This window comes from Glycine soja, chromosome 6, assembly GCF_004193775.1.
Source record: "Glycine soja cultivar W05 chromosome 6, ASM419377v2, whole genome shotgun sequence".
Taxonomy (NCBI): domain Eukaryota; kingdom Viridiplantae; phylum Streptophyta; class Magnoliopsida; order Fabales; family Fabaceae; genus Glycine; species Glycine soja.
Window position 1 is genome coordinate 48,107,493 of NC_041007.1, and position 23,985 is coordinate 48,131,477.

The window sequence follows — 23,985 nt, forward strand, 5'->3', positions numbered from 1 at the left end:
TCAACCTATGCATAATTAATATTTTTAAAAAATTGCAAAATTTTAATAATTTAGAGACTAAATTTGCAAAAAGAAAAATCAAAATTATAAATTAAAATAATTAAAGAAATATCAAAATTATAATTTAATATTTTATTTTAAATCTCATATTTATTTCTTATCTGTTGTACTCTTCATCCAAAGAAACCACAATGATAAGTGAAAAATAGAAAAACCCTAACAAATAAAGCTAGACCACAAACAAACAAAACGGAGATAAGAAAACAGAATATAAGAAATGAAACAACATGTGGAATGCCCTTGCTAAATGTAGACCTCTTTTTTGGTCCACCAACCTCTCTAAATTGTTTTTGTCCAAAATCTAGAGCTTTATGTAACCGTTTTCGATCATCGACTTGAGGCTCCATTCCATATACCTACACTTGTAGGACCAATAGGCCCATCCAAAAGTTGCACGAGAATACACATCCAATTGGGCTTGGGCATACCTTTTGAGGTCTTCCTTAGACGCACCTTTTATGCTCCACGCACCAGTCCACTCCCCTTAAAAAAATATATAATAAAATTATGCTTAAATATATTTTTTTAATTAAACATTTTTTTATTTTTGTTTTTATAATTTTTTAAGTCCTTAAAAAATATGTTTATTTTATTTTTTTATCTTAAAGTGCTTCAGATAACATTTTTTTCACTATTCAAATTATTTTTTTGCTGTTTAAAATGTATCTAAAGCACTTTAAGAATAAAAAATAAAAAAAATATTTTATAAGAACTAAAATGAAAAAAAATTACAAAAAAAAAACTCTAAATTACAGGAAAAAAATTTGCTTAGTCCATAAAATTAATGTTTCTTTCCTTTATAACATGTCTATCACAAATATTGCTCAAGTAACTATTTCTGGATTGCTAGGTAAACTGAAATCAAATTAGTGATGTTCCATAAAAATATGAAGGCCAATAGTATAGGTTGATTTGGCTTTTACCTACAAAACTCAGAGCATTTGAGGAAGAGACGCCACTAAGATCTGAGGCTCGTTCATTTCTTATGTAGTCAATATTTTGTTGAGCAGTCATGTTGTTGAATTTGCTGGAATAAAGATTGTAGTAATGCACATCAATGACTACTCTGTCAAAGCCTTTCACAAATGAGAGAAGCACTTTAGAATCTGCATCTAATGGGTTTGACATGATCACATAAGCACTTGGGTTGTGCTTCCTCACGGCATCATAAGCTTCCTTGTAATACTTCTTAAGGCTCTCAAGATTCACACCTTGTGGCTCATTCATCAGCTCTATTCCTCCTAAGTTTGGCCTATTACCATATCTGTCAAAAAATTCAAGTATAAAGATATCAATTCTTAAACCATAGAAGTCCATATATGATCATGATGATAAAAATATCTTTTCAATTATAATATTAGAAGAAAATAAGTAATGGATTGTGAGTCTAAAGTTTTACACCATCCAATTAAATCATTATGTATAGTAAGTTTTTTATTTTTATATCGCCAATATATGATTATTAAACTCTTATATTAATTCTTTCAGAATGAAAATAATATTTGGATAAAGTTATCTATAAGTACTTAAAAAAAAATAAGAAAATAAAATGAATTGAATGACTCTCATAAATTAACTTCAGTTTTTGTAGAAGTTAGAAGGAAGATTTTTAATTTATAAATGTCAGAATGCATAAGTTAATTGTAACTTATGGAATAAGCTCATAAATCTCATAGACTAATTTGATTGGTGGAATACTCATTCAGGAATTATTTTGACGATTAAATACAAATTCAGGTATTATTTCTATCGTTTAGGGACAGAGATCTCAGACATTAGCTTTAAAGTAATAATTTCACTATTTACTATGTTTAGAAAATATATATTGAAAGGACAATTCTTTAGAAGTAAAGGAAACCTTTCGGCTAAGAAGTCTATGACTTGGACTGTGTTTGGTATGTATGAATCTCCCCATTCTGTATATCCATCTCTTGTGCCACTGTGGTCATTGCCATTTTGTGAACCTTCAGCTGCATGCAAGTCTATGATCACTTTCATCCCATGGTTTCTGCAAGTTATGTAGAGTACATAATTGGTAACTAATGAAAGATTGATGGATTGGAGCTCAACTAAATGTAGCAAAATCGTTGCATTTTACAACATTAAAGCTTAAATATGTTTCTGCTATCTATAATATACCCATTTTGTGATTTTAATTCCTATAAAAAAGATTCTTTTTTGGCTAATGTCATTTTTTTAGTCCTTACAAAATTGTAAACTTTTGATATAGGTTTCTCTTATATTAAAGGATTTTGATTTTAGTCTCAATTATTTAGGAAACCACAAGCATGTTCTCCAATATATGTTTGTTGTGTCATCATTGAACAATGACAAGAACAAAAACTGAAAGAAAAATAATCAGACCAAACAGAAATAAAATTTAAAAAGACTAAAACCATAAAATGAGTGTATTACAAAGACCACAATCATATTTAAGCCAACTAGTATACTTACTGTGCCCAAATGAAAGCATTGTCCAATGCTGCCAATGATCCTCCAACAAAAGGCTTAGGAGGGTTTGGACCTTTAGCTATCCACCATCCCACAGGTATTCTCACTGCATTTAAGCCATTTTCTGACATGAATCTGAAATCATCTTCAGTTATGTATGTACTCCAGTGATCCTACAAGACCAATATAGCTAAGTATGATCAAGATAGTCTTGAATATTCTAGCAATGAATTGATAAGTTTCTAATATTTCTCACCCTCATGATTTGAGGAGCTCTATTAGGACCATAACCATTAGTAAGTTGGTACTCTCCTTGCAAGGTGGTGCCTGGTACAATATTCATACGAAAGACTGATGGGTCACTTTCATCCCAATTTGTGCCTTCATAATCTGCAGTCACTGATGTCTCTGATCCAACCTTCACATACATACATAATCGTTATTTCAATTAATAAATCTTTCTGAAACAATTTCATTTCCAATTTTGTCCAAAGTTAAACAAAATCAAATCCATCTTAGTTTAATGCCATGCACACTTACTGGAAAATCTTTTATATTGTCAACTAACTAAAAAATTATTATTAATATGACTCATCAGCTAATTATTATAAAAGTAAATTTATCATACATAATGTTTATAATTAGATGAGTATGTAAATCAGGACATGTATTATTTATTCTTTATATGTTTAAGTTAATGTATTTTAAGGTTTCCAAATAACAAGAATTACTATTTTAACCTTTTAGAGATGTGTTTAAGGTTCAAAGTACAATTTAGTGTAAGATTTTCCAATATGAGTAGCATGAAAGCAAGTACCTGTAAAAAGTGGCCATTTGATGCTTTGATTCTAATTTTGAAGGGGTCGTTGTCATCCCTTATAATCTCAAAAGTTTCCGGGTTGTTTGGTGAGTCTGAAACTGCTTCAATTTTGTTTCCACCCCCATGATTTTCCAGCCCAACAAATTTCTTGTTGAACACTCTCAAGTTGAAGGATGAGTCACTGATCCTCCACAGCTGCATATTATGAACAAATAATTAGGTCAAGAATTATTTACTGTTGCACGTTGTGTTATTAGACCACACAAAATACTCTAACGAGGAAAATTTACAAAATAAAGAAACTAAACAATAAATAAGAAAAATAATCTCATGATAAATACTGTGATTAAATTACTGTAATTAGGACATATCAAATCATATATTTCACATAATTAATGCACATCAAAAGACTCTGTTTCCTAATGCAATCGAAGTTGCACGTGTACCTTGAATGTTTCCCAACCAGAAGCTGAGTCACGGTTGGCTACAACATCAGCTCCACCCCCATTTTCAGAAGTGAGATACTTGTTAAACTTTGTAGACTTAAGTTGCACTTGAGTTCCATCCTGAAATGACCAAATATCAAAAAGTTGTATATCATGAAAAAGAAAAATAAGGCATATACCATGGTATTATTTCCCTTATGGATACAACTCAACTCTTGAACTTCTTAATTAGAGGACTTGAAAATTAGTCATGCTAAACATCATTTTACTCAAAAAAGAAAGAAAGAAAGAAAACGATGCATGGTGTTTTGTGGAATGGTAATTAAAATTCCATGCAACTAAATGAAGGGAATTGCTTGGGAGTAATAACACTAATACCAAGAGATCTTTGCTGACAATTCCATCAAAGAGAGATGGTTCTTGCATCCACCCTTCGACAACCAGCCAGTTTCCTAGATTCACAACTTTGTATGGTAAATTTTGAGCAAACAAAACATTGTGAGGAGATGAGAGGCATAAAGCAAACAGGAAACTCAAGAAGTATAGATAACCCATTTTAAAATGAAAGTGAATTACTGAATTAGTTTGCTTCCAAGGGTTGTAAGCTCAAGTATATATAATACAGGGTGGCATGTGGATTCTCTATGGTCACGAAAATAATTATTGTATATGAAAAAAAAAATTAAACGCTTAGATGATGTCCAAAGTTCTATAATTTTTTATTTTTTATTTTTGATTTCCCACAAGTTGAATAATAAATGTGGACACCAGTTTTAACGAAAATTAGACCCTTGATTCATTAAATTGTGGGAGAGTACTAGTCTCTTTTGCTAGACTCATCCCAGATGATAGAGTTCTATAATTTTGAAATGTAGCTTAATATCATTTTTTATCCACATTTTATAATGAATAAATACTTTTAATAAATATATAAGTTATACGATGATTAAAATTTATATGTTTTATCAAATAATCTAAGTTTGTTTTTTTATTAATCAAATTGTATAGAAATTGTATTTAAGAATAAAAATATTAAAACAAGTTGCAACGCATTCTGACACACATTTCTATTTTTTTCTAATAAATAGTAAACCGCGTGCAATGGGAATAAGAAGAAAAAGACATTGACGACCGCAATTGACTTGACCAAAAGTCGAAGAACACCGTATCATGTGGGTGCAGTTCTAATCTAAGATTAAATGGGATGACCCACATAGGAAGAACATTTGCAAACAGTTTTTATTTATTTTTTTTTAAAAAAAAACATGATTTTTCTAATAAAGTTTTAAAAGTCATTTGATTTAGAAAAAAAAATGGAAAGAGAAAGGACGAATTTGCCTGATGCAGAGGGAATTAAGAAGTCTGCATAAGAAAATTGCTTGATACAGAGGCAAAATTAAGAAGCCTACAAAAAAGTCAACTAGTCCAATCAATTTTACTTGCACAATCGAAAAATTTAACTGGTTTATCTCCATCAAATCAATTTGCCCAAGGTATGTATTTATGAGCCTATGCTAAAATTTTAGTCAGTTCTTGTCGATATAAGTTTTTTATGTTGAAATATTTTTAATTTTTAATTCTTATTATTTATTTTATTTTATAAGGAAGTTAAAAATTTAATTATTTATAATTTAAGATAATTTACCAAAACATCATAGGATTTATAACATATATGATTATTAAGCATATCACTTTATTTAATAGTCTAAAAAACTCATACATAAAATAAAATTTACTAATAATAAATAATTAATATAATTATCTTATATTATTAGTCTACAAAATAAAAAATTTCATCACTTAAAAACATAAATCCAATGATTCAAACAAAAATATCCAAAAAATAGCATTCATGTCCAAACTAATAAACTATTCGTAACAAAAGGGCTATACCATTGATAAGTTATAAAATTCAACCCTATAAAATATCTTAGCCATCCCATCATGTACAATGAAAGTAGCTGAAGAAAAGAAAAAATGGAGAGAAAATATTAAATGTTTGAAATAACTAATATACTCTTTTGTTGAGGGGGAAAATGCTAAGGTTTACAAGAGAGACTTAACTACTTTTTATATATAAAGATATGTAGATATAATTAATAAAAAAATATTTTTAAATAGAAATATATATATATATATATATATATATATATAATATTTTTTCACCCTCAAATTTAGGTATTTTTGTTTTTTCTCCCAAATTTAATTTTTTTGTCTCTTTATTTCAAAAATGTTATTTTAGTCTCTTCTATGATTAAAAAATCATCATAAATTATATATCCAAACAGTAAAAAATCAACTATGATAACTAAAAAAGATAAATTTAAATTTCAGAGATAAAAAAATAAAAATGACCTAGATTTGTGGGAAAAAAAATATTTTTAAGCCTAATTGACCATAAATGTTATAGATACCTATTATATTAGATTCTAAATAGTAAATACAAATTCAGTTATTATGATCAATGTAGTGTTAGTCTCATATATTTAATTCTTCGTATTGTTTATGTTAGATATATATTTTCTTATGATCTTTTCAAATTTTCAAAATATAATAATGTTTCAATCTGACCTGACTTTCTAACCTTTTTTTTTGGTGGATGACTTTCTAACCTAAAGCAAACCAATTATGAGAAAACTAAATTATTTAAATAATCGATTATCAATATAGATATATATAATCAATTATAATCATAATAAATTTTTATTTGGATAAATTTGCATAAAAAAATAGTAGTTTTAAGATATATAATAAGATCAGATGGTTAAAATCAACATTAAACCCAACTCAACGCAATCATATTCACTGTGTTAATTAGTCTGTTAGCTCTTAAAAATGGACCAAATTAAATTAATCCAACCCAACCTCATCCTAGTACACCTCTTAAAGTAGGATAACACATAATTATCTAAGAAAGAAAGTTCGTATTGAGATCATCGCACAAAAATAAACATTCAAATTAATATTTATTAAGTATAGGTATGAGACCGAAAGTTTACATATCCACAAAAATCAATATAATAAAGAGAATTCCAAATAACTGTATTAGGTATGTACGAAGTTCAAACTCTATTATCATCATTGTAAATTTATAAAAATTATCCTAAAGAGACTCAAATTCTGTAAATTATGTGATTAATTGTAGATATAGCATTCCCATGAAGAAGAAAAAACATTAAAAAGAACATTCCCATTACGGGTGCATAGTTATATACTTATTGCCTCTCAGTCTTTAAAAGAAAGAAATTTCAAAACATTTGTAGTCAGAAAGCTTTTCTGCTTTGACCAATAATTAGGTCAATGAATTTATCAGCATAAACATCATTATTAATGACCAAAAAGAAAAACAGCACAAGCAGCAAGTCAAATCAAATGCAATGAGGGAATAAGCCTAATTGTTTGGCGTGTTTCAATTTGAAAACTAAAGTTTTTCCCAATTGAAGAAGAAACTTCTGTCACTCCCAATTTCCAATTTTGTTCTTGGACCTATTCATTTCATCATGGAACGTACTCTTGCAACCAAACTCAAATGCCTTCAAACGCGTTATATATATATTTTTTAAACTAGCTAGAAACTGAAATTAGGATATATTTTCATGTAAGTTTTGCATGTTTTTATTATTTTAACAAGTTCAAATAATATTGAATTAAAAATACACGCATACAAAGAGAGATGAAGAATTAGTTTACATAGGTATAGTAAACCAATTACCCTTTTTATGAGTTTTTAATTTTCTTACGGTTAGGTTGGGATGTAGCTTGATTTGAATGTATTATGCTTGTTTTTCCTGTTGAGTCCATCTTTATTTATGTTGATTTAGTTTTAGAATTTGTATTTAATGCTTTTCCATGCATGATTGGCTCTCATTAAGAATTTATTTGTAATCTAAATCTTGCAATTGCGAAATTTAGTTGTGAATGGCATAATAGGAAGTGATTTAGAATGGAAAGAAATTACCTTAGCGAAGAATTAAGAGGACTCCAACACCTAACCATTTTTATTAATTGAATTTTCTAATACTTTTAATTGAATTCTTGTTTCTTTCAATTAAATAATAAAACTCAAATATTTCTAATTCTTTCTTTATCCTTAAATATATAAAAAAAAGTAATTGGTTGATTATGTAGCATTATTAATTATTAAAGCAGAATCTTTATGGAGACAATACTTTACTCATTATTTTATTTTACTTTTTTCTGTTTATAATTTCTAGTTATATAAATAACATCTTTTACTTTATTTTTATACCTCTTATTTATTTCTTCTCTACAGTGTTTCTCATCCAAACAAATCACAATTATATAAGTGAAAAATAAAATCATAGACAAGGTAGGAAGCCAAAAATAGAGAATCGTCCACCACATAGGTAAATTGATCTAGAAAAAGACATCAAACAAACAACACTGTTATCAGAGAATTGAGAGGAGATGCATGCAAGTTACTCCTGCTAGATGAGGCCAAACATCATCAAAGTAAAGGAGAGAAGAGGAGTACCATACAAGACACTCATTGTATTGATTAAAATAGATAAAAGATACATTAACAGTAGGTAGTGCTCTTTTAGAGAGAGAAAGAGCTTATTTTGAACAAGCCAATATTACTCTTAACAACATATTTATAATGTTTTTGGGTCCACCAACATATTTATAATGTTTTTTTTTCCAATATCTAGAGCTTTATGCGACCGTTTTGGATCATCCACTTCATGCTCCATTCATTGAACCTACACTTGTAGGACCAATATGCCCATCCAAAAGTTGCACGAGAATACACACCTAGCTGTGCTTGGGCATACCTTTGGTAGTCTTCCTTAGTCGCACCTTTTACAGCCCACTCACCAGTCCACTCCCCTAACAGTAAAATAAAATAAAAAATTATAATGTCATTTTCAGTGCATATATATTATATTGATCCAATAAAATTATATTCCAGAAGATATTTCAATTAATTTTTAATTTTTTTATTAGTTAAAAAATTCTTTTAGTTGCTTGATAAACAAATTTTTCTTTAGTAATTTTTTAATATTTTTTAATGATTTTTGAAACATTACTTCAAATAAATTTTTTTAAATGTTAATTTCTATATTCTAATTTTTTTATATTTTTATTTTTTATCCTTAATATATTTATCAAATTTATTTCTAAATTATCCCTTTTAAATAAATTATAATTTTATTATTTTTTGTCATATTATATTTTTCAATTACTTCAACAGATAATTTTATCAAACACTTATAATTTAATAAATTAATTTTTCAACTTTCAATTAATTTTGTTGAACCTAGCCGCTTCTATTAATAGTTTAGTTAAGGTAAGTGATATAAAATAACATGTGTTTTACCTCCTTTTCATTTTCTTATCTCTTCTTGTTGGGGAATATGGAAATACAATTGAAAGGATTATCAAGTTAATTAATGATTACATACAACAACACCAAAACCTTTTTTCATTAGGTGAGATCGACTACATGAATCAATACAGTTAAAAGTTAAACTTTCAAAAATAATAAGTTTGAGATTTTCTTTGAGTTACTGATTTAAGTCCACTAAAAAAATTGAACACCAAATTTTGATCTTAAGGAATTAAGTATACATAGATCACATATCTTATAATCTTGTACGTTTTTCATTAAGTCATTTCTTAGACTGCGAGATTAACTATTTATACTTGAATTTTCACACCTCTGTCATGTTTTCATACAAATAGTAAAATAACATTTGTCGTGTTGAGGCACAAGTGAGGAGTTTGTTTTGTTCTGTTTTATTTTCTTTGGTTTACCATTTTATTAAAACTAAAATGCACCATACTTTTAACCTTATTTCTAACTCTAATTTTTCATTAACCCTAAACATGCAATACGGTGAATGTTTCTCTCCATCTTTTATAACATGTGTATCAAATATTGCTCAAGTGACTATTCTTTTTTTGGAAAAAAAATATCTTTCCTGAACTGAAATCAAATTAGTGATTGTTCCGTAAAAATATGAAGGCCAATAATATAGGTTGGATTTGGCTTTTACCTACAAAACTCAGAGCATTTGTGGAAGAGACGCCACCAAGATTAGAGACACGTTCATTTCTTATGAAGTCAATATTTTCTTGAACAGTCATGCTGTCGAAACCGTTCCAAAAAAGATTGTAGTAATGCACATCAATGACTACTCTGTCAAAGTCTTTGACAAATGAGAGAAGCACTTTAGAATCTGCATCCAATGGGTTTGACATGATCACATAAGCACTTGAGTTGTGCTTCCTCACAGCATCATATGCTTCTTTGTAATACTTCTTAAGGCTCTCTAGATTCACACCAAATGGCTCATTCATTAGCTCTATTCCTCCTAAGTTTGGTTTGTTACCATATCTGTAAACAAATTCAAGCATAAAGATATCAATGCTTAAACCATAGCAAGTCATATATCATGATGTTGATAAAAATATTCTTTTAATTATATTAGTCCCTGCATGATGAAAATAATGCTTAAACCTTATTTGGACAAACTTCTCCACAAGTACTTGAGAATAATACTTAAACTCTGTTTAGATAAACTTCTCTGTAAGTACTTAAGAAGAAAATGTGAAGGTAAAAATGAATTGAACTTCTCCCTTGATTTAAAATCAACTTATCACTTCAACTTTTGTAGAAGTCAGATGGAAGAACTTCTATTAAGGTTAGTGAATATTTAATTTAACTTCTGGAATAAACTCAACTCATTTTACTTTCTTATTTTTTTACCTAAGTGCATATTGAGAGGTTTATTTAAACAGGACCTTAAAGCTAAGATTCTTGAATATATATGCATTTTTCGCTCAAATTATTTCCCTTCTCATGAATCTCAGACTAATTTGATTGGTGGAATTCTCATTCAGGAAACATTTTACGATTAAATGCATATTTAGAAACCACATAATTTCTATCATTTAGAGACTGACATGACAAACATTATCTTCCAAGTAATTATTTATCTATTTACTATGTTTAATATATATATATATATATATATTCTATAAAAGTAAAAGAAACCTTTCTGCTAAGAAGTCTATGACTTGGACTGTGTTTGGTATGTATGAATCTCCCCATTCTATTTCTCCATCTCTAGTTCCACTGTGTTCAAACCTATTCTGTGAACCTTCAGCTGCATGCAAGTCTATGATCACTTTTATCCCATGGTTTCTGCAAGTTATATAAAGAGTAAGTGATTATAAATTGATGGATTGAAGCTGAATTAAATGCTTCGCAATTGTTTCATGTTACAACATTAAACTAGCAAACTTACTGTGCCCAAATGAAAGCATTGTCCAATGCTTCCAATGATCCACCAACAAAAGGCTTAGGAGGGTTTGGATCTTTAGCTATCCACCATCCAACAGGTATTCTCACTGCATTTAAGCCATTTTCTGACATGAATCTGAAATCATCTTCAGTTATGTATGTTCTCCAATGGTCCTACAAGGCCAGTATAGCTAAGTATGATCAAGATAGTCTTGAAATTCTAGAAATGAATTAAGTCAAGTCCATTATAGTTTGTCATTTTAAGTTTCTAATATTTCTCACCTTCATGACTTGAGGAGCTCTATCAGGACCATAACCATTAGTAAGTTGGTACTCTCCTTGCAAGGTGGTGCCTGGTACAATAGTCATACGAAAGACTGATGGGTCACTTTCATCCCAATTTGTGCCGTGATAATCTGCAGTCACTGATGTCTCCGATCGAACCTTCACATAATGCACAGTTACTGTAAAATCTTTTACATTGCCAACTAATCATATTCATCCTGATATGACTTTTAAGATAGTTATTATAAAAATTATCAAACATATCATACATGACTTTTGTAATTGGATTACCGTTATCAGTGTGCATGTATAATTCATTCTGTATATGTTTAAGCAAAAATATTTTAAGGCTTCCAAATAACGAGAAATACTTTTTTTTATAACCTTGTAGAGATGTGTTTAAGATTCAAACCAAACTTTAGCGTAAGATTTTCCTATGAGTAGCATGAAGAGGGATCAGGTACCTGTAAAAACAGACCATTTGATGCTTTGATTCTAATTTTGAAGGGGTCATTATTATCCCTTATAATCTCAAATGTTTCTGGTTGGCTAGGTGAGTCTGAAACTGATATAATTTTGTTTCCACCCCCATGATTTTCCAGCCCAACAAATTTCTTGTTGAACACTCTCAAGTTGAAGGATGAGTCACTGATCCTCCACAGCTGCATATTATGAACACATAATTAGGCCATGTGAATAAGATTCCTAATTAATCCACATCAAAAGAATGTGATTCCTAATAAATGCAATTGAAATTACGTACGTACCTTGAATGTTTCCCAACCAGAAGCAGAACCTCGGTTGGCTACAACATCAGCTCCACCCCCATTTTCAGAAGTGAGATACTTGTTGAACTTTGTGGACTTAAGTTGCACTTGAGTTCCATCCTGAAATGACCAAATATCAAAAACTTGTCTATTAACTGAAAAAGAAAAATAAGGTACCATAATATCATTTCCCTAATGGATTCAACTTAACACTTGAACTTCTTAATTTGAGGACTTGAAAATTATTTATGCTAGTTGCTAAACATTATTTTACTCAAACAAAAAAGAAAGAAAGAAAATGATGCATGGTGTTTTGTGGAATGATAATTTGACTTCCATTTAAGTAAATGAAGTGAATTTGTTTGGGGGTAATAGTACCAAGAGGTCATTGTTGACAATTCCATCAAAGAGAGAGGGTTCTTGCATCCACCCTTCAACAACAAGCCAGTTTCCTAGATTCACAGCTTTGTATGGCAAATTTTGAGGACATGAGAGGCATATGTAACCGTTTTGGATCATCCATCTGAGGCTCCATTCGTTAATCCTACATTTGTAGGCCAAATAGGCCCATCCAAAAGTTGCACGAGAATACACATCCAATTGTGCTTGGACATACCTTTTGAGGTCTTCCTTAGACGCACCTTGTATGCTCCACGCACCAGTCCACTCCCCTACAAACAAAACAGAAAATTATAATGTCTTTCTCAGCACATATATTGATCCAATAAAGCCTCTTATTAATTTAGTTAAGTTAGGGGATATAGATTAATAAGTCTCCTTTTCATTCTCTTATCTCTTCTTGTTGAGGAATATGGAGAGTACCCAAACAAAAGGATTAGCAAGCTAATGATTAAGAATGCTAATGAAATCGAATATTTATAAAAACACATCTCTTGCATTTTTTTTTTTTTCATTTGAGTCATTTCTTCGTCATCTTTTGACTAACTATTCACACTTGAATTTCCACACTTCTCTCTCATGTTTTGGCACAATATAATTAGTAAAATAACATTTGTGGTGCTGATAGAACGAGAACAGTTTGTTCTATTCTATTTTCTTTGGTTTATTAGTTAGTAAAGCTAAAATGCACCATACTTTTAACCTTATCACTCTTCTATTTTCCATATACCCTAAACATATATATAATACAATTAATATTTCTTTCCATCTTTTATAACATGACGTCTATCAAATATTGCTCAAGTGACTATTTCTCGATGTAAGGTAAAGTTCTTTTTTTTGGAAAAAATATCTTTCCTACACTGAAACCAAATTAGTTATTGTTCCATAAAAATATGAAGGCCACTAATATAGGTTGGATTTGGCTTTTACCTACAAAACTCAGAGCATTTGAGGAAGAGACGACACTAAGATCTGAGGCTCGTCCATTTCTTATGACGTCAATATTTTGTTGAACATTCATGCGGTTGAAATCGCTTGAAAAAAGATTATAGTAATGCACATCAATGACTACTCTGTCAAAGTCTTGCACAAATGAGAGAAGCACTTTAGAATCTGCATCCAATGGATTTGACATGATCACATAAGCACTTGAGTTGTGCTTTCTGACAGCATCATAAGCTTCCTTGTAATACTTCTTAAGGCTCTCTAGATTCACACCTCGTGGCCCACTCATCAGCTCTATGGCTCCTAAGTTTGGTCTGGTACCATATCTGTCAACAAATTCAAGTATAAAAATATCAATTCTTTAACCATAGCAGGTCATATATCATCATGCTGATAAAAATATTTTTCAATTATACTAGACCCAGCATGATGAAAATAATGCTCAAGTCCTATTGAGATAAAGTTCTCCATAAATACTCAGAAGAAAATGAAAAGGTAAAAAAACTGAATTTCTCCCGTAAGCTAAAATCAACTTATCACTTCAGCTTTTAGAGAAGCCAGATAGAAGAACTTCTATGAAGGACAGAGTGCATAAGTTAATTTTAACTTATGGAAGAAGCTCATTTCCTTTTACTTTCTGATTTTCTTCTCCTATAAGTGCTTATAGAGAAGTTTATCTAAACAAGACCTTAAGCTAAGATTCTTGTATATATATTCATTTCTCGGTAAAATTAATTCCCATCTCATGAATCTCAGAGACTATTTGATTGGTGGAATACACATCCAGGAACTGTTTTGACAATTCAATGCATATTTAGAAACCATAAATAATTTCTATCATATGACTGACATGACCAGACATTATCATTCAAGTAATTATTTAACTATTTACTATGTTTAAACTTAAGACATATATATATATATATATATATATATATATGAAGAGAACATTCTTTAGAAGTGAAAAAACCTTTCTGCTAAGAAGTCTATGACTTGGACTGTGTTTGGTATGTATGAATCTCCCCATTCTGTATATCCATCTCTTGCGCCACTGTGGTCATTTCCATTCTGTGAACCTTCAGCTGCATGCAAGTCTATGATCACATTCATCCCATGGTTTCTGAAAGTTATAGAGTAAATACCCGGTAAATAATGAAACATTTATTGAATGAAGCTCAATTAAAGGTTGTACAATGGTTACATGTTACAACATTAAACTTGCAGACTTACTGTGCCCAAATGAAAGCATTGTCCAATGCTGCCAATGATCCTCCAACAAAAGGCTTAGGAGGATTCGGATCTTTAGCTATCCACCATCCAACAGGTATTCTCACTGCATTTAAGCCATTTGCAGACATGAATCTGAAATCATCTTCGGTTATGTATGTATTCCAGTGATCCTACAAGGCCAGATTATAGCTTAAGCTAAGTATGAAGATATAGTCTTATGGAGTTCTAGCAATCAATTTTTGGCAAGTCCATGATGGTCAATTTGTCATTAAAAGTTTCTAATATTTCTCACCCTCATGACTTGAGGAGCTCTATCAGGACCATAACCATTAGTAAGTTGGTACTCTCCTTGTAAGGTGGTGTCTGGTACAATATTCATACGAAAGACCGATGGGTCACTTTCATCCCAATTTGTGCCTTCATAATCTGCAGTCACTAATGTCTCCGATCGAACCTTCACTATACACAATATAATAAGAAAAAATTGGGGGCCTGAAGAAATATTGTTTCAACTAATAAATCTTTCTGAAACAATTTCCGTTCCAATTTTGTCCGAAGGTAAACAAAATCAAAATCCATCTTATTCACCAAAGAAAAAATGTTATTGTAAAAGGATTGACATTTTGAAGAATTAATGAGTTTGATAAGTGTCCACTGTTACTGTAAATTGTCAACTAGTCATAAATTATTTTTAATATGACTTTTAAGGTAATTATTATAAAATTTTAAAAAACTTATCATATGATGGTTTATAACTGGATAACAATATAAATTGTGTGTATTGTTTATTCTTTGTTTATTTAAGCAAAAGTATTAACCTTTTAGAGATGTGTTTAAGATTCAAAGTACAATTCAGTGCAAGATTTTACAATATGAAAATAGTATGAAGATGTAGCAAATACCTGTAAAAACCGACCATTTGATGCTTTGATTCTAATTTTGAAGGGGTCATTATTATTCCTTATAATCTCAAATGTTTCCGGTTGGCTAGGTGAGTCTGAAACTGATATAATTTTGTTTCCACCCCCATGATTTTCCAGCCCAACAAATTTCTTGTTGAACACTCTCAAGTTGAAGGATGAGTCACTGATCCTCCACAGCTGCATATTATGAACACATAATTAGGCCATGTGAATAAGATTCCTAATTAATCCACATCAAAAGAATGTGATTCCTAATAAATGCAATTGAAATTACATACGTACCTTGAATGTTTCCCAACCAGAAGCAGAACCTCGGTTGGCTACAACATCAGCTCCACCCCCATTTTCAGAAGTGAGATACTTGTTGAACTTTGTGGACTTAAGTTGCACTTGAGTTCCATCCTGAAATGACCAAATATCAAAAACTCTTCTATTAACTGGAAAAAAAGGTACCATGATAATTGATATCATTTCCCTTATGGATACAAATTTGTAGACTTCAAAACTATTTATACATGTTGCTTACCATTACTAAAAAGGGAATGAAAGAAAAATGATACATAGTGTTCTTTGATATGATGATTAAAATTTCATATATATGTAAACATATAAATGAAGTAAATTCTTTGGGAGAAACAATACCAAGAGATCTTTGTTGACAATTCCATCAAAGAGAGAGGGTTCTTGCATCCATCCTTCGACAACCAGCCAGTTTGCTAGATTCACAGCTTTGTATGGCAAAACATTACCCATTTTGAAAAGAACTTGAAAAGTTTAATATCAAAGGTCTTAAGCTCAGGTATATAAAGGATTCGTGGCTTGTGGATTCTCTACAGTCACAAAAATAACTATTATATATGGAAATATAGCTTAAAGAAATTGAAGAATGAAATTATGGATTTGACTAAAGTTAAAAGAAATAAAAGATTAAAATTATGATATCAAATCTTTTTATTTTAAAATAAAAAATTAAATTCATGATTTTTTTTTAAATAATAAAATTAAATATCTCTATTAAACAAAATAGATCAACTAAAATTATATTTAAGTTTTTTATGAATGAGATCGATTCTATCTATATAAATTGTATTTAACGATAAAAATATTACAAGTAGTTTCAAGCTTCAACGCTTTCTTACTGGTATTTCTGTTTTCTATTAAAACTAGTTTCAACGCGCGTTCTAACTAGCATTTCTTTTTTCTAATAAGTTATAACTAATAATAATAATAAATAATAGTAATAGTAAGACTATTATCCATATGTGACAATTATCCATATGTGACACGGAATGCATCTTTTCCACTATTATCCATATGTGACAATTATCCATATGTGACAATTTTAAGGTGTGTTTGATTTTTGGTTTGGACACTTAAACAAACACTCATCCTTCATCGTACGCTATACCCACGTTTCACGAATCTAATTTTCTATTCATTAAAATGTGATTCTTATGAAAACATTCATTCAAGCAATTTAATTCAAAGCTTTAATTTGTTGTTTAAGGTTGGTTGCTTTGATGTTTAAGTCTCCAGGTAGGGACCTTAATTATGCGGGGAGTGCAAGTGAATCCTAAACTTGCAACTGTTCTTTAGATTAAAGTTTTGTTCATTTTTATCCCACTGGTCATTTCTTTATCCCAAACTGCAACTTTCCCAGTTCATGTATTGATATTTTTTTATCAAGTTGCTAAAAATATTGTTTCTTTAATCCACCAAACTTAGCTTTGACTCGCCGTCTTATTAGAAGTCAAGATTATTGTATTTTATTGCCAATTTGATTTCCCTTGTTCAATTTGATTGTCTCTAGACGCTTGTGTGTTCCTTTTCTTGTTTCTTTAGTATTTTTCCTGTTTGAAAGTGCTTTTCATTATTATCATTCAAACAAGTTTCTATTTCAATAAAAAAAAAAGCTTTTAAAATAAAAGTATTCAAACATAAATCAAGTTATTATGTTAAACTTATACTTTGAACTAATTTAAGTTTACAAAATTAAGTTCAACTAAACTTAACTATGTAAATGGTAATTCAAGCACACAATTAATATTCATATATGAATATTTGATGAACATTTGTATACTACGTACGATCAGAATTCATTACTACTTAATACTTACTACTTTCTACCGAAAATGAAATAGTACCAAACAAAAATATACATTACTTGTGTTTCACGTAATTAAAAATGTTTAATGTGTCCTTTTTACAGATTAGAAAATATAAAAAAATATTTTAATAATAAAATTAAGAAGTATTTCGTGAATTACACAAATATTTTAGCATACATATATATGGTCAGGGATGGATGAGGTTACGACTTACGGAGTTAGGGGGTGGGGGGCCTTGGCCTCCCCTGGTTTTTGTCAAAATAAAATTTATATTTTATAATATTGTAGTAATTACGTTTATTTGATAGGATTTGATTTTAGAAATAATAATAATTAAGTGCCATTTTTATTTTTCTTATTTTTGATAAAATATTTTATTTCCTTTTTCTTAGTTACTGAGAATATACTTAGATTTTTCCTCTTTTAAAATAAAATATCAGAATATCATTTATTTTATTCTTTTAACAATGTTTTCTTTTGCAATTTGTTATTACTATTTGAAAGATAATATAATAATTGCATTTATAATCAAATGACTTTCTAATCTTTCATTTATATTGATTTGAATATTAACGGTTGTTTATTAACCCTTGGCAAACTTATGAACACTAGTATAAAATATTGACAAATTTCAAAACATGGAAATTAATAGTTTTTTTCTCTATCAAAATTCTGTATATATTCTCTTTGTTTTTCTCCTCTTTTTTATTGGTTTGTGAGATGCTAACGTGCTTTTTAACTTGAGTGCACATATCTAAACACACTTGTGTGTAAACTTTGAAAAAACAAAATATAATTTATGTAGAATAAAAAGCATTTATTAACTAAAATCAAATTTCATACTTGTGTATACATGTAGTTTGGATCATACATGGATTTTTTTTTTTTATTCGGTGTTGGGTTCTGGTTAGGAGAGGCAGGGTATTTTTCTGATATTGGATTTTTTGAATCTGACACAGTAAGCTGATTGGGCTTTTTCTTAGCTTGCTTTTTTGGGTGCTGTTCTGGTATAGGCAATAGCATAGGTCGCACAAAGTTATGTGTACTGTTAATTTTAAACTATAATTTAATACATCAATCAGGTAAAAAAAATTGATTAGAGGTAGATGTAAAAACACGTACGGGTAGTTTGACTTTGATTACTGTTTTTAAGTTAATGGCTGGAATATTTTTGTGTACTATATATGATAATGACTGATTGATGTATTGAACATTGTTAAAAGCAAACTCAATGGATCACATTTTGTTTTCATGTCAGAAAAGTCACGAAATATGGATTTTCCAGGGACAGCAGATGCACATTTTTAGCAATTCCAGGGAGTCTCTTCATCTAACAGAGGGAATTTATGGAGGATACGTAATAGATGTGTATTCGGGGATGGACAAGTAGACATGCAGAGCTGCATACAAGACATCATTTTTTTTACTTGGCTTTGGCTCAAGAATATCATGTGCTGTGATGTGTGCTCCTTTTCACAGTGGCAGTTCCATTTTTCATCGTGTAGTTTTACTCAATGTGCTACACAATGAAGATACTGGCTCAGAAAGCTTATTTCTAGAGAGAATCAACAAATTTGTATTGGGAGGAAATGCTGGTAGTGGACCATACAACTGATTAGAACTCAAATCAAACTGAGGAAGATCATATAGTTTTGATGATAAGTTTGGCAACACCCCAGAAATAAAATTGTTGGACAAATTTGAATACTGTAATTTTGTAAGGTTCCAAAACCAGCCAGGTATTTCTTCTGAAATTCCAACATTTGACATGTCAAGGACAGAATGATTGTTTTGGGTTTGAAGCCATTGTGGGAAATTTGTCCCTAGCTTGCAAGAAGACATTTTCAAGTATTGCAATTTGAAAGGCGGTGTTCAATTCAAGCCAAGGTTTAAAGTAAATGAATTGTCAGAGACATCCAATGTTTGTAAATCATAAAGATTTGAGAGCTTATATTCACTGACAGTGGCATTCAAGGAATTGGAAGAAAGATCAAGAAGTTTGAGTTTGGAAAGATTTCCAATACTTTCTAAGAGAATGCCCTTTATTTTATTGTGGGAAAGGCTTAATATTTGAAGTGATGATGCTCCTGAAAAGTCAGGTAATGTTCCCAAACTCACTGGAAGAGTCCCATTCAACTTGTTGGAATTTGCATAAAAGCTTTTCAAGGATGAAAATTTAGCAATATCAGGGAATGGCCCTGTAAATGAGTTGTTGCTTAACTACAGAAACTCAAGGGTATTCTTTGCACAGGATAATTTGTCCATTAAATCCTGAAGTTGGTCAATCAAAGTGTTTGAGGACAAATATACCTCCTTCATCTTACACAGGTCCTGGAATGAATTTGGTATTGAGTATTGACCCTTCAAATTCATTTTCAGAAAGATCAAGATATTCAAGAGAAGACATGCATGCAAACACATTGGGAATTGGTCCTTTCAATTGGTTACTATCTAACTGGAGATCCATAAGGCTACCACCACCAACATTCCCTACCCATGTGAATACTGAAGAAGAGAGATTGTTTGACCTGAGATGAAGAACTTCAAGAGTAGTTGAGAAATTAACATGAGAGAGAGACTTGGGATTGACATCTGGAAGCCCACAATCATCCAAATGAAGCTCAACAAGACTTTAGAAGTCAACGAACTGATTCTAACCAATTAGCAGCTCTACTAAGATTAAGAAGTGATAAATCAAGGTAAATCAAAGAAGAAAGGCCAGATAACCAACTAAGATCATTGGTACTGATATCTATATTCCAACTTAGATCAAGGGTGTGCAGATTGGAGAGGTTTCCAAGTTGGTGAGGAATTAGTCCTTCAAGGAGGCTTCAACACCAATGGCAACAAGTTTGAGGTCCCTTAACTAAGTAAAAGAGCCAATAAATTCTGGAATTCCATTTTCACCAAAAAAGTTGAAACAGTGATGGATTGATTTCACCTATTAGAGGTTGCTGTGTCTGCTCCTCAAAATGAAGATCCAACTTGATGGCATGACCAGTTTTGTTGTTGCAACTTGCAAGTTACTACCCTCCATTTGCAGCAGTCTTGCTCAGTTTCCCAAGAGAGAAGAATATTTGATTCATCAATACTGATTCATCCTTGTTTGAATGTGAGAAGTGTTTGCTTCTCTCTTTCCATGAAATTGACCATATTGGAGCACTGAACTTGTAGGCATATGCTGGTTAGGATAATTGCACACAAACAAAATGTGAAGAGTCCCAATTGGCTTATGATTTAACTTGGTACTAAACATGATGAACATTTTTAATGAAAGGGAAATCAATCCTCTTTGTCAGTAAGTATGCGCAATGGAGGGAACCGTAAATTCCTCAAGCTATAAGAATTTTGAGGAAGAAAAAGAGATTCTCAAGACTTTGAACCTTGATTTCAAATATAAAAAAAATACAACATGATCAGATTTCGTAAAGAAATTAAAACCATTTTCCTAAAGTATAGAATTTAAACAATCTTATAATTTAACTTACAAGACTATAAATTTGATTCCTGTCAATGACCGTGACAAAATATTGAACATTAGAGTCACAGCACCTCAGTCATTGACATGAAAATGTAGTCCAATTGAGCTATTTGTACAGAGCGCCATAATTCCCATTTTCTTTTCTCTTTAGTCAATCAATGTTGAGCTATTTCTCAAGAGAAGAAAGAACTAGCCTTATTTGAATCAGTATTCAGTAACCTCTGTGCTTTTCGTAGCACTCTCCTCACAGTGCACCAACCAACTCATGCAAACTCGATCGATCACAAGTCTACGTTAGAATCAACTTACTACTTTAAAGTAAAAAATAGGAAAATAAAATATCTTAAAATAACAACTCATTTCCTAAAATTCTATTATTATTCCCAAATGGCAAGCATAAACACACCTAGTTTAGCTCATTTAGTTGACATATGGTGTGTGAGTTATAAATTTCCTACAGATAAAAAAAAAACACAAAATCAACAGTAAAGCTGGCTAATTAACTAGGCTTTTTTGCAGGGATACAAAGGAGAACCACAGAGACAATCATTACCGACAAAAGCACTAGCTGGAAACTTATTCTTTGGAAGCTGACCACAAAGATGGTTATAACTCAAATCCAACTTCTCAAGCCCAACAACACTGTTTGGAACCTTCCCAAACACCGAATTACCTGACAAATCCAAATACTTAAACCTCTCCCCAAACCTTAACTTCCCCAAATCAAACTTCAACATGTTCCCCGAAACCCAAAACCCCACCAAATACTCCGTACTATTCACCAACCCAATCGCACTCCCTGAAATTTCATTCCCCGAAAGATCAATAAAATCGTAGAACTGAGTCTCCGAAGGCTTAAAATCCTCGAGCCTCATCTTTATTCCGCAATTCGCAAGCTTGAGAGAGAATATTATCGGAGACGAAGCCACCCACTTGGGAATGTTTCTCAGGTGAAAACTATTGTTCGACAAGTCCAACGATTCGATTCCCTTCACGTTCATCTCGGGAAACGGGTCCACCAGGAGGTTGTTCGAGAGGTTCAGGTTGAAGATCTTCGTCAGGTTCTTGAAACTCGCAGGCACAGTTCCCGAAAACTTGTTCCATGATAGGTCCAGCGTGTCCAGCGCCTTGAACTTTCCCAGAAAATCAGGGATTTTCCCAGAAAGTGAGTTGTGCCCCAGCTCCAAGTACGCCAATTTCGGTGCCAGGGTGGAAATTGAGTTGGGGATTTTCCCGGAAAATTTGTTGTGAGAAAAATTGAGAATCCGAAGGTCCTTGAAGGACGAGAAAAAATCCGGTATGGTACCATCGAGTTGGTTTCCCTCAAGACTCAAAAAGGTTAAATTAACGAGCTTGGCAATTCCTTGGGGAATGGTTCCGGTGAGAAAATTGTTACCGAGTTTGAGTTGAGTGAGCAGAGTCAACTCGGTTATTGAACTCGGTATGGGTCCAGTGAAACGATTACCAGTTAAACTGAGTACATCTAATCGGGTCAGGTCGTGGATGTATTCGGGTATTCGACCCGAGAGCTTGTTGTTCTCTAAATAGATATATTGGAGATTTGGAAGTTGGAAAAGGAAAGTTGGGAAGGGACCCGAAAGATCTTTGAGGTTCAAGAGGTAGAGTCCAACAAGGAGTTTGAGTTTTGAGAGGGTGGGTGAGATGGTGCCCGATAAAGTGGTTTCGGGTTTGGTGTCGAACCGACCCGAAAGGTATAGGTTTTGGACCCGGGTGCTGTTATAGTGACATTCTACACCAGTCCATTTGCAGCAGTCCGTACCCGGTATCCAGTTCTTCAGCATTCCGGACGGGTCGGATTTGATGCCCGATTTGAAGCCCAATAGGCCCGCTTCTTCGTCGGGGAGACACGTGGCACCATTGGCTTTGTAGTCTGTGAGTGTGAAGATGGTGAGGAGGAGGAATAAGGTGGTGGTGGTGGTGGTGGTGGTGGTGGTGGTGGTGGTGGTGGTGAATGACAGTGTGGAGAGGGAGGGTAATGGATGATGCATTTTTGGTTTCATGAGAATTTTGGAATGTGAGTGGGAAATGAAAATAAAGAGAGATATTGCAGAGATAATAAGGTTTCTGAAAGTTTGGTGTGTCTTTTAATGATGGAGCATTTAGTAATCAACTTTGCCTGGTCGACATGAATGGTATCTGGACCCTTTTCAGGGTACTTGTGTAAGAAATTTTAATATGAGTACTATTTTTATATGTACCATTCATCAACAAAAAGGTTTTGGTAATATTTAAATAGTATAAATTTCGACAAGTATGTTAATGATATTAAATGGTACGATTTATGGGAGGCATGTTGTTGATATATTTTGGTAAAAGAATAGTTTAAGCATATTTCTTAACATACACTATTATTTACTTAAAAATATACAAGTGTGTGTTGTTCACACAAAATTAAGTAACATATTTTGAGTATATTTATCTGCTTATGATTTTTTTTCAATGAAACTTGTTTAATACTAAAAGTATATTTGAAAAAAGAGTGAAAGTATTTGTTGATATATAGTGTTTTTTGTTTGGTGATATTTATCTGGAAGTAGCCTCCATAGTTGACTCAAATGGTGCAATTGTTGGGTCATTAAAGATTTAAAGTGGCTCACCGATTTGCCATTGAACATGCATGTCTGCATGTGCGAGATGATTCTAAATTTCTCATTCCACTTTGCGTCCTTTCTTCCCTTGCACCGCTCCAAAGAGACTTTTCGCATGCAATTGCTCAGTTGCCACTTACGTACGTAATTTATTTGTATTTTTTCAACGAAGATTTGACGGTACAGTT

The 23,985-nt window shown here is 31.4% G+C and overlaps 3 protein-coding genes across 3 annotated transcripts; all 3 read right to left on the bottom strand.

Moving 5' to 3' along the window:
* Positions 1–109: 109 nt before the first annotated feature.
* Positions 110–4,362, bottom strand: LOC114417431 (probable glucan 1,3-beta-glucosidase A). The gene is made up of 8 exons (XM_028382633.1): positions 4,156–4,362; positions 3,778–3,897; positions 3,329–3,526; positions 2,768–2,929; positions 2,515–2,684; positions 1,919–2,068; positions 984–1,324; positions 110–543 (listed from the first exon to the last, which is right to left on the bottom strand). Exons 1-8 carry the CDS (start codon positions 4,330–4,332, stop codon positions 362–364), a joined length of 1,500 nt encoding a protein of 499 aa, XP_028238434.1. The 5' UTR covers positions 4,333–4,362; the 3' UTR covers positions 110–361.
* Positions 4,363–8,252: 3,890 nt separating this feature from the next.
* On the bottom strand, positions 8,253–16,402 carry LOC114417432. Its single transcript, XM_028382634.1, has 15 exons — positions 16,242–16,402; positions 15,882–16,001; positions 15,579–15,776; positions 14,969–15,130; positions 14,677–14,846; positions 14,417–14,566; positions 13,432–13,772; positions 12,478–12,770; positions 12,100–12,219; positions 11,797–11,994; positions 11,330–11,491; positions 11,052–11,221; positions 10,799–10,948; positions 9,798–10,138; positions 8,253–8,628 (listed from the first exon to the last, which is right to left on the bottom strand). Exons 1-15 carry the CDS (start codon positions 16,350–16,352, stop codon positions 8,447–8,449), a joined length of 2,868 nt encoding a protein of 955 aa, XP_028238435.1. The 5' UTR covers positions 16,353–16,402; the 3' UTR covers positions 8,253–8,446.
* Positions 16,403–21,185: 4,783 nt separating this feature from the next.
* Positions 21,186–23,375, bottom strand: LOC114417433 (MDIS1-interacting receptor like kinase 2-like). The gene has a single exon (XM_028382635.1). The coding sequence runs from the start codon at positions 23,207–23,209 to the stop codon at positions 21,692–21,694; it is 1,518 nt and encodes a 505-aa protein (XP_028238436.1). The 5' UTR covers positions 23,210–23,375; the 3' UTR covers positions 21,186–21,691.
* Between the last annotated feature and the right edge of the window lie 610 nt (positions 23,376–23,985).

Bases quoted from the DNA above. Each gene is read 5' to 3' on its own strand.
- LOC114417431 (XM_028382633.1), bottom strand. From the start codon at position 4,332: ATGGGTTATCTATACTTCTTGAGTTTCCTGTTTGCTTTATGCCTCTCA. The intron at 3,898-4,155 runs GTATTAGTGTTA...TGGTCATTTCAG, and splicing joins TTGTCAGCAAAGATCTCTTG to GATGGAACTCAAGTGCAACT. The intron at 1,325-1,918 runs GTTTCCTTTACT...ATTTTTTGACAG, and splicing joins ATAGACTTCTTAGCCGAAAG to ATATGGTAATAGGCCAAACT.
- LOC114417432 (XM_028382634.1), bottom strand. From the start codon at position 16,352: ATGGGTAATGTTTTGCCATACAAAGCTGTGAATCTAGCAAACTGGCTG. The intron at 11,222-11,329 runs GTGAGAAATATT...CTGGCCTTGTAG, and splicing joins GAGCTCCTCAAGTCATGAAG to GACCATTGGAGAACATACAT. The intron at 10,949-11,051 runs GTAAGTTTGCTA...TATAACTTGCAG, and splicing joins AATGCTTTCATTTGGGCACA to AAACCATGGGATAAAAGTGA.
- LOC114417433 (XM_028382635.1), bottom strand. From the start codon at position 23,209: ATGAAACCAAAAATGCATCATCCATTACCCTCCCTCTCCACACTGTCA.